The sequence below is a fragment of the Oncorhynchus kisutch genome, linkage group LG20 (assembly GCF_002021735.2).
Source record: "Oncorhynchus kisutch isolate 150728-3 linkage group LG20, Okis_V2, whole genome shotgun sequence".
NCBI classification, from domain to species: Eukaryota; Metazoa; Chordata; class Actinopteri; order Salmoniformes; family Salmonidae; genus Oncorhynchus; species Oncorhynchus kisutch.
In genome coordinates this window covers 43,810,983-43,826,164 of record NC_034193.2, presented here as the reverse complement: position 1 = coordinate 43,826,164, position 15,182 = coordinate 43,810,983, and the positions used below count along the sequence as shown (strand labels likewise).

The following is a 15,182-nucleotide window of genomic DNA, read 5'->3' as shown; positions in this document are numbered from 1 at the left end:
TCAACTGAAGTGTGTCTTCCACATTCAACCCAACCCTCTGCCATGATCTACATCCATGTCTGCGGTGCCCAGGGAATAGTGAGTTAACTTCCTTGCTCAGGGGCAGAACAACAGATTTTGACCTTGTCAGCTTGGGGATTCGATCCAGCAAACTTTCAGTTACTGGCCGAACGCTCTAACCACTAGACTACCTGCCGCCTTCATTTAAAATGAAATACAGAAACATCTCATTTACGTAAGTTATCATACCCTTGAGTCAATACTTTGTAGAAACACCTTTGGTGGCGATTACAACTGAGTTGTCTTGGATATGTCTACATGTTTGCACTCTGAAGCATTTTCTCATCAAGGATTTGCCTGCATTTGGCCCTGCTCATTGTTCCCTGTATCCTTACCAGTCTCCCAGTCTCTGCCGCTGAAAAAGCATCCCCATAGCATGATTCTGCCACCACCATACTTCACAGTAGGGAGGTAGATAGACAGGTGATGAGCTGTGCCTGGTTTTCTCCAGACATAGCGCTTTCCATATTGGCCAAATAGTCCCATGTTTGTTTGAGTTCATTTTATTTTTACAGGGACAGTGCACATTAATCAACGTTTCAGTAAAAGTGCCGGTTTTAGCCAGCTGGCTAATTTTCAACCGCAGTCCCTGGGCAGGTTATTAAAAACAATTACAATATAGACAATCATTGAGCAGTGAGCACACGCAGAGCAACATAGGACAAGCAAGACAGAGCATGCAGACAGAGCAACATTGGACAAGCAAGACGTAGCATACAGACAGAGCAACATAGAACAAAAAGCAGCAAGACAAAATTCATAAAAGCAACAAAGTGTTTCCACACCTCACAAGCTACAGACAACAGACAACATGGAAAGCGGCAATACACAACTAGGTATTATGTTCACAAATCTGATTGACCTTTAGCCATGTCTTCATGCATTTTGTGAAAGTGTGATATGTGGTGCAGTTATGTGTGTCTGATGGCAGTGTATTCCAGACATGGGAAGCTCTCACAGAGAAAGCGGATTTACTAAAGGTGCTTTTCCTTAAGGGAACTATACATGGCAGACCTTGTGGATCTGCTGCCATATGTTTGGGTTTTCTGTTTAACAAAAATACTGAGTGGAGGGGAGCCAGGCCATTTAGGATCTTGAATACAAGACATGCGTCTGTATTGCACAAGATTTTCCCAACTCAGGAGCTCATGCTTTCTGAGGATGTAACAGTGATGTTGGCTATTGGACTTCCTATCAAGCACTTTGAGAGCCTGTTTGTAGACAGACTGAATAGGTTTTAATGTTGTACAGCAAGCTTGGGCCCAACTAGTCAAGCAGTATGTTAAATGGGGGAGTATCATAGATTTGAAGTACAGTTTTGCTACCTCTGTAGTCAAACAATTTCGTATAAATCGGAAATTAGCTAGGTTGAATTTGGTTATCTGAATGACCTTTTTCACAATATTTTTTAAAAGAGAGCTTAGAATCAAGTATGATGCCAAGGTACTTAAAATCAGATACCACCTGGAGCTTCTCCCCTGACACATAAACATCTGGCTCAGTAGCATCTGTTGCCCTCTTTGTGAAAAACATGCAAACAGTTTTTTTCACATTGAGATGCAAACACGAGTCACTGAGCCACTTTGTAACCTGGACCATTACAGTAGTGAGTTCTTGTGCAGCTTGTTGTTTGCTCTTTGCATGCACATATATCACTGTATCATCTGCATACATTTGAACTTCAGACCCAGTACAGACAGAAGGCAGATGATTAATGTACAGGCTGAACAGGAGGGGCCCCAGTATTGACCCTTGGGGCGCGCCCACATCATAGCTAAGAGTGGGCGACAGCTCATTGCTCACTCTGACATACTGAGTTCTGCCTTCAAGGTATGATTTCATCCATCTCAAGGCATCATGGGAAAAGTTGAACTTGGAAAATTTTGTGATGAGAATCTCATGGTTAATAGTATCAAACCACATTGTCTCATCAGACCACATAATCTTTTGCCTTATGATCTCAGAGTCTTTCACATGCCTTTTTCCAAACTCCAGGGGTGTTGTCATGTGCCTTTTTTTTTCTCAGGAATGGCTTCCATCTGGCCAATGTCCCATAAAGCCCAGATTGGTAAAGTACTGTAGAGACTGTTGTCCTTCTGGCAGGTTCTCCCATCTCAGGCAAATAACTCTTCAGTTCTGTCAGAGTGGTCATTGGGTTCTTGGTCTCCTCCCTGACCAAGGTCCTTCTTGCCCGGTAGCTCAGTTTGGTCGGACAGCCAGCTCCAGGCAGAGTCTGGGTAGTTAAAACTAAAACTTGTTTTTCAACCACTCCACAAATGTCTTGTTAACAAACTATAGATTTGGCAAGTCGGTTAGGACATCTACTTTGAGCATGACACAATTAATTTTTCCAACAATTGTTTACAGACAGATTATTTAACTTATAATTCACTGTATCACAATTCTCTGACCCAATTCCAGTGGGTCAGAAGTTTACATACACTAAGGTGACTGTGCCTTTAAACAGCTTGGAAAATTCCAGAAAATGATGTCTTGTCTTTAAAAGCTTTCGATAGCCTAATTTTTATTTATTCATTATTTTACCAGGTAAGTTAACTGAGCATTTACAGCAACGACCTGGGGAATAGTTACAGGGGAGAGGAGGGGGAGGAATGAGCCAATTGTAAACTGGGTGACAGTGAGGGTTTGAGGGCCAGATTCAGAATTTAGCCAGGACACTGAGGTTAACACCGCTACTCTTATAATAAGTGCCATGGGATCTTCAATGACATCAGAGAGTCAGGACACCCATTTAACATCCATCTGAAAGACAGCACCCTACACAGGGTAGTGTCCCCAATCACTGCCCTGGGGTATTTTTTAGACCAGAGGGAAGAGTGCCTCCTACTGGCCCTCCAACACCACTTCCAGCAGCATCTGGTCTCCCATCAAGGGACTGACCAGGACCAACCCTGCTTAGCATCAGAAGCAAGCCAGCAGTGGTATGCAGGGTGGTATGCTGCCAGCAAAAAGTGGCATTATTTGAGTCAATTGGAGGTGTACCTGTGGATGTATTTCAAGGTATACCTTCAAACTCAGTGCCTCTTTGCTTGACATCATGGGAAGAAAAAAAAAAACAGCCAAGACCTCAGAAAAATATTTGTAGACCTCCACAAGTCTGGTTCATCATTGGGAGCAATTTCCAAATATCTGAAGGTACCACGTTAATCTGTACAAACAATAGCACGCAAGTATAAACACCATGGGACCACGCAGCCGTCATACCGCTCAGGAAGGAGATGCATTCTGTCTCCTAGAGATGAATGTACTTTGGTGCGAAAAGTACAAATCAATCCCAGAACAACAGCAAATGACCTTGTGAAGATGACGGAGGAAACAAGTACAAAAGTTTCTATATCCACTGTAAAACGAGTCTTATATCGACATAACCTGAAAGGCTGCTCAGCAAGGAAGAAGCCACTGCTCCAAAACCGCCATAAAAAAGCCAGACTACGGTTTGCAACTGCACATGGGGACAAAGATCGTACTTTTTGGAGAAATGTCCTCTGGTCTGATGAAACAAAAATAGAACTGTTTGGCCATAATGACCATCGTTATGTTTGGAGGAAAAAGGGGGGGGGGGGGCTTGCAAGCCGAAGAACACCATCCCAACCGTGAAGCACGGGGGTGGCAGCATCATGTTGTGGGGGTGCCTTGCTGCAGGAGGGACTGGTGCGCTTCACAAGATAGATAAATGGACAATGACCCCAAGCATACTTCCAAAGTTGTGGCAAAATGGCTTAAGGACAACAAAGTCAAGGTATTGTAGTGGCCATCACAAAGTGTTAAGGGATTTTTATGAATAATGACTAAATTATGTATACATTTAAATCAGAACTATAACTAAACAGAATACTACTATGTTACTGTATGGATGTATGAATCAGTGACAGTGGAACTAGGTTTTTTGCTAATAAATGCACACAAATAATATTACTCAACATTGCTGTATAGCAGGGGTGTGAACTCATTTTCCCCGTGGGCCACACTGAGTCTTTAACAAAGTCCGAGAGCCACACTGAAATAGTCCTATGTTTTTAAAATGTTCTATACTCCCCCTGACTGTCTAGCTTTTGTTTCTGTGATTGTAAGTGAGCTGGACAGAGTGAAGAGACTGTACACATGTAGGTCCATTGTCATTATCATCATTGCGCTTGTTTTTTTTGTTGTAAAACCACCCGTGGGCTGCATTAAATCTGCTCGCAGGTCTTTTTGACACCCTATATAATGAGGGCAAAAGGGAAGCGCAGCCACGAGATGCCCAGTGACACAAGCCTACCAGACAAGATAAATTACTTCTATGCTCGCTTCGAGGCAAGTAACACTGAATCTCATGAGAGCATCAGCTGTTCCGGACGACTGTGTGATCACGCTCTCCGTAGCCGATGTGAGTAAGACCTTTATACAGGTCAACATTCACAAGGCCGCAGGGCCAGATGGATTTTTTTTTTTTACCTTTATTTAACTAGGCAAGTCAATCCAACTCTCTAACCACTAGGCTACCCTGCCGCCCCAAGGACGTGTACTCCGAGCATGCGCTGTCCAACTGGCAAGTGTCTTCACTGACATTTTCAACCTGTCCCTGACTGAGTCTGTAATACCAACATGTTTCAAGCAGACCACCAAAGTACCTGTGCCCAAGAACACTAAGGTAACCTGCCTAAATGACCCGTAGCACTCACGTCCGTAACCATGAAGTGCTTTGAAAGGCTGGTCATGGCTCACATCAACACCATTATCCCAGAAACCCTAGACCCCCTCCAATTTGCATACTGCCTCAACAGATCCACAGATTCAGGAACACCTATGTGAGAATTCTATTCATTGACTACAGCTCAGGTTTCAACACCATAGTGCCCTCAAAGCTCATCACTAAGCTAAGGACCCTGAGACTAAACACCTCTCTCTGCAACTGGATCCTGGACTTCTTGACGGGCCGCCCCCAGGTGGTAAGGATAGGTAACAACACATCCGCCATGCTGATCCTCAACACGGGGGCACCTCAGGGGTGCATGTCTCAGTCCACTCCTGTACTCCCTGTTCACTCGTGACTGCATGGCCAGGCACGACTACAACACAGTCATCAAGTTTGCCAATGACTCAACAGTGGTAGGCCTGATCACCGACAATGATGAGACAGCGTATAGGGAGGTCAGAGACCTGGCCGTGTGGTGCCAGGACAACAGCCTCTCCCTCAACGTGATCAAGACAAAGGAGATGATTGTGGACTACAGGAAAAGGAGGACCGAGCACGCCCTCATTCTCATCGACGGGGCTGTAGTGGAGCAGGTTGAGAGCTTGTCCGCATCACCAAAAACTATCATGGTCCAAACACACTGACAGTTGTGAAGTGGGCATGACACGTGCAAATACCTTCAGTGGTCCAAGGTCATTGATGACTGCCTTCAGCTCATCTGCAATGTGGAGACAGGTGTGTATGTTGTCCCTTGTGTCTGTGCTCTCGTAGAATACTGGTTGAGGGGTGGAGGATGATGTAGTTAATTATTCCTTGCATTCAACCCCCCCATCAGAGATGATTGCAATACAGTCTGTTTTTTCTATGATTGGCTTGACCTTCACTTGAACTCTATTTAACTCTGCATCCAGCAAATGAGTAGATAAAGCATTTCTGGTTGGAGGGGTGTATGCTGGGCGAAGAACATTCAGAAATCTCTTTCAATACACATTGCCTGTGAGCATCAGAGGTTAACCAGTTGCATACACAGCCCGAGCAAGACATTCATCAGCATTTCTCTGACTACGTTCGTCCATTGAGTCAAAAAAACTTCTGATTCCAGGACGACCATGATCTGTTGCTATAGATAAGGTGTCCGATTCATCATTTTCACCTCGACTAGAAATAGAGGGACTTTTGTCAGAGGTTGCTTGTTGTGAGCTCTGAGGGAACTTTATGCACTTGGCCAGATGATTCTGCATCTTTGTTGCATTGGCACAGTATTTGAAAATGTACACAGCTTTTCCTTCTATATTAGCTGCAGTGAAATGTCTCCACACATCAGATAGTGCCCATGGCATTTTCATGTATAGATTAGAAAAAAAATTGTAAAAAAAAACCAATACAATTCTATGTACATATAAACGGTTAAGCAGTAAGATTAAACAACTCCTTTGTAAGAGAAATGTTTTAAAATGAAACATGTATGGAAACAGGTGAATTAACACTCCTCAGTTAGCAGGCTCAAGCAAGCTAAAATCCACATGGTAGCAAAAACTAACTAGCAGAAATTGTTAACATGATTTAAACACACTTTGCTGTAGGCTACTATTTACTAGTTAACAAAAAAGCATGTATGTCATATAAAATATATTCACCCCACCCAGTATTGTAATCAAAACTTACCAGAAAGCATGTAGTCCTTGGCTCAGACAGTGTAGTGGTGTGGGCTCAAGATTTTGAGAATCAGCTGTACATGTGATGGAAGAGTGCACTGTACATGTGATGGAAGAATGCACTGCACATGTGATGGAAGAATGCACTGTGCATGCAGAGGTTTGCAATTCCATTGAATTGATGATAGTTTAACTAAAATATGCCACAAAACCTAGAATTGCCTTATGTGTATCCCACAAAAAAGGTTCACTGTTATAACCTAACTTTTTTGATGAATTTAAGAAATATTCCCGGGCTTAACTTCCCATGGAAATTTTCCGGAAAGTTTCCGACCCTTTGCAACCCTAGTCAATACTTTCCTTTAACTTTTTCTTTACACTGATAATTGAAAATGACTGTTTTATATTACTGTTTAATATCATTATATACTCTTAGAATGAATAGATTGTTTTTATATTCTTAGAGATTGAAAGTAGTGTTCGGTTCAAGCTCTTTGTGTATTTGAAGAGTGCAATTATTTAGGTGACTGCAGTGGACTGTAGGAATGTGTACTCCCAATAACTCAAGGACTCTCCAGACTGATGAGAAGTCATGTAATATGCACAGAGGATAATGGAAAAATCCTGGTTGATGGAAAAGTACTGAAGTATGTCTTTGTGGAATGGAGGGGGCGAGAGCTCAGGGTTTAAGTGGACACTGCACTGGATTGAATGTATGTATTAAGCTGGACATCTTCCCTGAGTAAACATTTGAAACGTCACTTGGAGTTTGTATGATAAATATGTTTATTGTATATTGAGATTTTGGTCTTTTTAACAACTCATTTAAAGTTATGTATAAGTTATGTTCTGGAAAAATGGTAGAAAAAAATATAACATTGGCTTTTAGGATGGGATAATATTGTATTAAATCTGAATTTACTAAATGTTATTGCCGTTTCTGTCACTACTGTTACAACATTTTGATTGGTTCATTGGCAAACAATCGGCATTAATTACATTCTCAGATAGAATCATTATTTGTTGTCTTGTCATACAATTCTAAATGGGAGGAAGTGTTAATACTGTACTGTAATGTAGTGGCAGTTTTTTTTAGACCAGCTCTGTAATTACACCTGTAACATACATACTGGACCGTTTATTAGGTACATCACCCTGTTCATGAAAATGTTTCGCTCCTACACACAGTGAGTGGCTTGCTATATAAAGCAGACAGACAGGCATCGAGGCATTCAGTCACTGTTTGATTGAACGTTAGAATAGACAAAATAGCTGACCTAAGCGACTTTGAGCGTGGTATGATCGTCGGTGCCAGGCGCGCCAGATCCAGTATCTCAGAATTGGCCGCCCTCCTGGGCTTTTCACGCACAACAGTGTCTAGGATTGACTGAGAATGATGCGACAAACAAAAAACATCCAGTCAGCTGCAGTCCTGTGTGCAAAAACAGCTTGTTGAATAGGTCGAAGGAGAATGGCAAGAATCGTGCAAGCTAACAGGCAGGCCACAAACAGGCAAATAACGGCACAGTGGTGTGAAGATCGGCATCTTGGGACGCACAATGATGGGTGTACCTAATAAACTGTCCGTTGAGTGTAGATCATAATGTTGGCCAAAAGCACTTAGATATTTTTGGTGTAATTTTCTTTGCCTATGTGGTTAATTTATTTCTGTACAAGTTAATCTGCCAAATAATAGTAGGTGTATTCCAGTTATTTTAGCATTTTTAAATGAGAAAGTTGTGAATCAAAATAGTTGTAGGGCTATAGTAGTCTACTGTAAGCAGTGAGGGTATCACTGTTTCTGTAAATGTCATCTCTGGAGTTCTGTAATTGAACTATGTATGGATATTTAAACATTGCTAAAGTAGAAAATAATGCACTTTTATCTGCACATATCTTAACTGAAGTGAGTAACAATCAATAACAGCAAGACATGTCACATGAGTAGAATACACTAGAGGGCAGTACATGCCTATACGTTTCAGAAATGATTAACCATGCTGAAATAACTATGCAGGCCTATTAGATTTTCTCAACAATATAATGTGGATTAAACTCTTTTGAAACTAAAACAAATTGTTACACTACATCAATGTACAGTGAAAAGTTCTAGAATCTGACGTAGAACAGCTATGTTCAGTTGGTACAACTAGTACCAATTAGATCTGACTATTCCACAACATGAACACCGCCCAGATAAAGGGGTAGTTTGAATTAAAATTGTAATAATCTTAAATACATTTAATTTAAAAATATCTGTTCTCAAGTCCAAGTAGCTTTAAAACCATACACAGTAAACATTTCAAATCTACATGTTAAGCAATTAAGTCGTACAGGAAGTGATGCACAGGAAACGATGCAGTCCAAACGGCAGGTGTGTTGACTTCTTGATATTCTCCATTACTACTTAGAAATGTTCTCAGCCCATACATATGCTAACAGCAACAGCAACAACATCATGCCCGAATGCCACATCCAGTCAGAAAAACCTAGAGACAGGGAATTTTAATGATAAAGCAATTAATTAACCAATGGCAATGCCAGCTTGGTGAAATTCAAAAACTTAGTAGAGCTTGAGTATTTTTGCTAATACTTGACATAATATCATTCAACATCTGCTGTGTACAGCATGTGACATGTTTTAGGGCAAATCCATTTAACTACTTTTGTACCTTTTTCTATCTCCTCCATAGGCTGCCCCAGAAGTCTCGTCTCCTCCATAGGCTGCCCCATGAGTCTCGTCTCCTCCATAGGCTGCCCCATGAGTCTCGTCTCCTCCATAGGCTGCCCCATGAGTCTCGTCTCCTCCATAGGCAGCCATGGGAGTCTCATCTTCTTCATAGACTGCCCCAGGAGTCTCATCTCCTCCATAGGCTGCCCCAGGAGTCTCGTCTCCTCCATAGGCGGCACCAGAGTTTCTATATCATCCTCAGGCTGCCCAAGAGTTTCCATCTCCTTCGCAGGCTGCTCCACGAGTCCCATCTCCACAAGCGGCTCTAGACTTTCTAACTCCTTCACAAGGTAAAATGGTTTCTTCAGGATTCGCTGACTCTTACTGAACCTCCAGATGCCTTGGCACAGTGAGTCATGGATCCTCTGACATGAGTCAATCTCTGTGCGCCACAGTGCTGCTCTGGCTCGGATGAGCTGGGATCTCTTGCTCTTGCTGCCTTTGGCCAGGCTGACACTGTCTTTACAGATAGTGATGATGTCCAGGCCAATGAATAGGGCATTTGAGGCCACAGCGCATTGCCTTAATGTCCTAGAGAGGGCGAGTGGAGTGCCTTGTGCCAACATCCCAATGTCAGGTAAATCTGCAGCAAATGTTTTGCCCTCTTGGAGTCCCACCTTGCCTGCACCCATAACCATGCCTTTTCCCATTAAGGCCTCTATTGCAGAGGTATTTTTTACTATGGCATTGATCTTCTTTCCTAAACTCGCACCACCTTTGCCTATATTCTTCCCAACCACTAATGCCACCACCTTCGGCTCCAAAGGGCAAATGTTGCTGGCCACCTTCTCCAGACTACCATGGAGTCTTTGCATGTCCTCCAAGAAACATTGAAAGATTGTATTGGCTTTCTTGTTTTGGTAGCTTTTAAATGCCACCTTTGTAACACCGGTGGTTAGACTGTTGACCCCACTGGTCACACCCATTCCAATCCCTGCGATGGTGAGCCCCAGTGACAGCCCAGCAGTAACAGGGGCAAGACAAAGGCCTGCGATGGTCAGAGCCCCTCCTGTCGCCCCCACTGCACTGCCTACCACACTGGAGATATAACCCCCTTTCTTCATCTTATTTAGTTTGCCAGCTCTCCTTTCCAGCTCTTTTAGACAGTCCAGCATTCTGGAGTGGCGCTGACTGAACAGACCAATGAAGTGCAGGGCAGACTCCTGGAACAGGAACGTCAGTCTGAAGTGCTGATCCATCCTAGCAGGAGAAACATATTCCACGTTTTCATCAGAGACATTGAAACATGTAGCTGGAATCGATGAATGATCAGAAATGTGTACCCTCAGTGTTAGTAAGCTAGTATTTGCAAATGTAACATAAAACAAAACTGTAAAGGTTTACCTGATATCATTCAAATTGCGCAAATGGTTAAACATGGTCTGCATGGACTTTTCATTCACTTCAGTGCTGGTGTCAATCATCAAGTTGTCATTCTTCTCTCGGCAAAATGTTTTTCTAATATTGATAATAAAAAGTTATTTAGAAAGCACTTTTCAGCTACAGCAGAAGTTGCTATAATGTTACGTAAAAAATATAAATAAATATGTCTGAAACCAATATTGTGTTAAATTATTTAAACTGATTTCCACTTACGTTTTTCCCAATCCCATTCTCTCACACAGCTGCTCAGAGATGTGTATGTAATTTTCCAAGTACACATGCAGCACCTCCACATTGAGGAGGCATGGGGAAAAGAAGGCTGAAGCATCCCTCTTAAAGTGGATGAGGAGAGGACAGGTCATTCTAGCGGAGGTGATGACAGCTCGGACACTTGCTGGTTCCCTCCCCTGAGGCAGAGGACACAACCGGTTTTCATCAGCAAATACAAACAGAGAGGTGACCACCAGCCTCTCCACAGCATCCATGAAGCAGTCCAGCTCCTCCAGCCCATTGAGAGTGTCCTTCAGTACAGCTTCCAGCTCCTTCTCCAGCTTCTTAAGCCTACGGTTTGCAGTCACCTGGGTCAGATAGTCTTTCGTGAACTCTCCTAATGCCTTGGTCTTGTCTTCTGCATTCAAGACTCGGCCGAATTTAAGATCGATTCTGTCTGCCATTTCCTTGATGTTTTTCATCTTGGATTGTTCCTCCTTTCTCTGCAGGATCCACCTTGGATGCCCGTCACAGAATTCCTTCACTGTGTGGACATAGCTGAGGGTGTCTGAGATGTATTGGCCCAATAACTGTCTCATTTCCTCTGAGAAATAAGAAGATGCAGTTTAGGAAGGCTAAAGGCTTTGTCTCAAAGTACTTTACAGGGTCTCTATTGAAGATAAGTACAGTAAAACGACTTTACTAATCACCTATTACACAGATCTGTTCCCAGAAGATCAATGATCAATACCCAGAAAGATGTATAAAACAAATACAGTGCCTTGCGAAAGTATTCGGCCCCCTTGAACTTTGCGACCTTTTGCCACATTTCAGGCTTCAAACAAAGATATAAAACTGCATTTTTTTTGTGAAGAATCAACAACAAGTGGGACACAATCATGAAGTGGAACGACATTTATTGGATATTTCAAACTTTTTTAACAAATCAAAAACTGAAAAATTGGGCGTGCAAAATTATTCAGCCCCCTTAAGTTAATACTTTGTAGCGCCACCTTTTTTAATTACAGCTGTAAGTCGCTTGGGGTATGTCTCTATCAGTTTTGCACATCGAGAGACTGAAATTCTTTCCCATTCCTCCTTGCAAAACAGCTCGAGCTCAGTGAGGTTGGATGGAGAGCATTTGTGAACAGCGGTTTTCAGTTCTTTCCACAGATTCTCGATTGGATTCAGGTCTGGACTTTGACTTGGCCATTCTAACACCTGGATATGTTTATTTTTGAACCATTCCATTGTAGATTTTGCTTTATGTTTTGGATCATTGTCTTGTTGGAAGACAAATCTCCGTCCCAGTCTCAGGTCTTTTGCAGACTCCATCAGGTTTTCTTCCAGAATGGTCCTGTATTTGGCTCCATCCATCTTCCCATCAATTTTAACCAACTTCCCTGTCCCTGCTGAAGAAAAGCAGGCCCAAACCATGATGCTGCCACCACCATGTTTGACAGTGGGGATAGGGTGTTCAGGGTGATGAGCTGTGTTGCTTTTACGCCAAACATAACGTTTTGCATTGTTGCCAAAAAGTTCAATTTTGGTTTCATCTGACCAGAGCACCTTCTTCCACGTGTTTGGTGTGTCTCCCAGGTGGCTTGTGGCAAACTTTAAACAACACTTTTTATGGATATCTTTAAGAAATGGCTTTCTTCTTGCCACTCTTCCATAAAGGCCAGATTTGTGCAATATACGACTGATTGTTGTCCTATGGACAGAGTCTCCCACCTCAGCTGTAGATCTCTGCAGTTCATCCAGAGTGATCATGGGCCTCTTGGCTGCATCTCTGATCAGTCTTCTCCTTGTATGAGCTGAAAGTTTAGAGGGACGGCCAGGTCTTGGTAGATTTGCAGTGTTCTGATACTCCTTCCATTTCAATATTATCGCTTGCACAGTCCTCCTTGGGATGTTTAAAGCTTGGGAAATCTTTTTGTATCCAAATCCGGCTTTAAACTTCTTCACAACAGTATCTCGGACCTGCCTGGTGTGTTCCTTGTTCTTCATGATGCTCTCTGCGCTTTTAACGGACCTCTGAGACTATCACAGTGCAGGTGCATTTATACGGAGACTTGATTACACACAGGTGGATTGTATTATCATCATTAGTCATTTAGGTCAACATTGGATCATTCAGAGATCCTCACTGAACTTCTGGAGAGAGTTTGCTGCACTGAAAGTAAAGGGGCTGAATAATTTTGCACGCCCAATTTTTCTGTTTTTGATTTGTAAAAAAAGTTTGAAATATCCAATAAATGTCGTTCCACTTCATGATTGTGTCCCACTTGTTGTTGATTCTTCACCAAAAAATACAGTTTTATATCTTTATGTTTGAAGCCTGAAATGTGGCAAAAGGTCGCAAAGTTCAAGGGGGCCGAATACTTTCGCAAGGCACTGTATATACCTTAATGCTCTGAATCCTGCAGATGGAGTTCAGTCAATTTAGGCTACCTATTTCAAATTTAACAAAATAACTTTTGCTAAAAGTTTAAAGGTAAATGAGTCTGAGATGTGCTCCACCTTCATTCCTTTTTATATGCCTCAAAACAATGTTTCTTACTACTAAGACTTTGTGATCTTCAGCCATTTGGGTTTTTGCTCCCTGCTAAGGGCTAAGGCACGGTGGCTCGGGTCAAATGTCAGCTGATAGGGCTGCTGTTGAGAGCAGGGGGCGAGGTTCTCAGATTCTCATAGCTTCCACACGCAATAGTAATTGTGTTATCATTGTTATTATGTAAATACAAATATTTCTAGCAGTGTAAGGTAAAGCTAGAATACATTTTTGGACTTATAAATTAATGATATATACCCATTGATTCTTCAAGAATACAACTTATACACTGATTATACTAAACATTAAGAACACCTGCTCTTTCCATGACATCGCCTGACCAGGTGAATCCAGGTGAAAGCTATGATCCCTTATTGATGTCACTTGTTAAATCCACTTCAATCAGTGTAGATGAAGGGCAGGAGACAGAATAAAGAAGGATTTTTAAGCCTTGAGACAATTGAGATATGGATTATGTTTGTGTGCCATTTAGAGGGGGAATGGGCAAGACAAAAAAATGTAAGTGCCTTTGAACTGGGTATGGTAATAGGTGCCAGGCTGGTTGTTTTTTCACACTCAACAGCTTCCCATGTGTATCCAGAATGGTCCACCACCCAAAGGACATCCAGCCAACTTGACACAACTGTGGGAAGCATTGGAGTCAACTCAGTACTAGGAAGGTGTTCCTAATGTTTGGTATACTCAGTGTAAATGCCTTATGAGCTTTGATTAACTGTTGTACCCCATCAGAACCCCAAATATTAGCTTGGTTTATGCCAATGTTTGTAAACAGCTTGAATGTAAACAATCACTGTACAGCCTCAAAACATGGTTATAACTATTATTTTGATATCATGGATGGTCAGGCCTTGCATCCATAGCTCTATGAATTTGAGTGGTTGCATTTCTCCATGCCCAACCCTCAGCTTTTGCCAAAACAGGCAGGGCAACTGCTTTGTTATTGTTACAATTAAGGATTTTAGCTTCAGTTCATGACAGCCAGATACATTCAAAGTCTCATATGCAGGTCTCAGCTCAGGTGTCAAATTGTGACATTGTATATACGTAGCTTTTTAAGGAACATTCTGATCTACAGTTTATTGTATGGCGGTTGATTTACATCATGATCTGGGTAATTGTTCAATGTGCTGCATACCCAGATAAGGATATTTCATAATTTACTAATAAAGCACTTTCAAAGAAGATTTGCCTTGACACTGCACCTGCACTCTTAACATCCATCAAAAAGTTGGCAACAACTGGGTTTATAAAGCACCATATTGAAAATGACTGTAGATTTTGCACATGGGCGCTTGAAAGTTTATCTGGTAAGTCATATCAGGTGTAATTCCAGCTATTTAATTTTAGCATTTTCAAAATAGAAAGATGTCGATTAAAATAGTTGTAGGGCTACAGTAGTCCACTTACTGTAAACGGTGAGGGTATCACTGTTTCTGAACTTAATCTCTGGTTAAAAATAGCTGCTGGCAAGTGTTTGGACCTGGGTGGGAGGCAATCTTGAGAACCCTAAAAAGGTCTCATAAATTTAACAGTGTTAATATCACACAGGAAATAAATCACGTCAAATTCAACTACTGTTGCAGAAAATGATAGTTAATGGTGTCAGTTTGTAGAGAGAAAATCATTAGGAAATTGGTCAAACTAATTGAAGTGGGAGTGAGCAAATCACCTTCAAGAGAGCTCTCCATTCGACCTATACATTCGGTTGTCATCTTCTCAAAAACAAAAAAATAGGCTAAAACACTTATTTATATGCCTATTACATTATTGACAAAATAAAAAATCACGAATCTTTTGCAAGGAAAGACAGTTTATCCAATAAATAACCTGTTGAAAAATCCTACAATAATATCGACGAAAATGACGCAAATA

The 15,182-nt window shown here is 41.8% G+C and overlaps 1 protein-coding gene across 2 annotated transcripts; it reads right to left on the bottom strand.

Annotated features, from left to right (window-relative positions):
* Positions 1–7,166: 7,166 nt before the first annotated feature.
* LOC109865766 (uncharacterized) lies at positions 7,167–15,102 on the bottom strand. 2 transcript variants are annotated; one of them, XM_020454198.2, is made up of 6 exons: positions 14,980–15,102; positions 14,718–14,816; positions 10,739–11,339; positions 10,487–10,600; positions 9,084–10,342; positions 7,167–8,900 (listed from the first exon to the last, which is right to left on the bottom strand). In XM_020454198.2, exons 3-6 carry the CDS (start codon positions 11,332–11,334, stop codon positions 8,815–8,817), a joined length of 2,055 nt encoding a protein of 684 aa, XP_020309787.1. In that variant the 5' UTR covers positions 11,335–11,339; positions 14,718–14,816; positions 14,980–15,102; the 3' UTR covers positions 7,167–8,814. The 2 variants fall into 2 exon arrangements, with proteins under 2 accessions (XP_020309787.1, XP_020309788.1); XM_020454199.2 differs by having other exon boundaries at positions 7,178–8,900; positions 14,718–14,826.
* Between the last annotated feature and the right edge of the window lie 80 nt (positions 15,103–15,182).

Excerpts from the sequence above, each read along its gene's own strand:
- LOC109865766 (XM_020454198.2), bottom strand. The coding sequence starts at position 11,334 with ATGAGACAGTTATTGGGCCAATACATCTCAGACACCCTCAGCTATGTC. Across the intron at positions 10,601-10,738 it reads AGAATGGGATTGGGAAAAAC|AAAAACATTTTGCCGAGAGA; the intron begins GTAAGTGGAAAT and ends TATCAATATTAG. Across the intron at positions 10,343-10,486 it reads CGCAATTTGAATGATATCAG|GATGGATCAGCACTTCAGAC; the intron begins GTAAACCTTTAC and ends TTCTCCTGCTAG.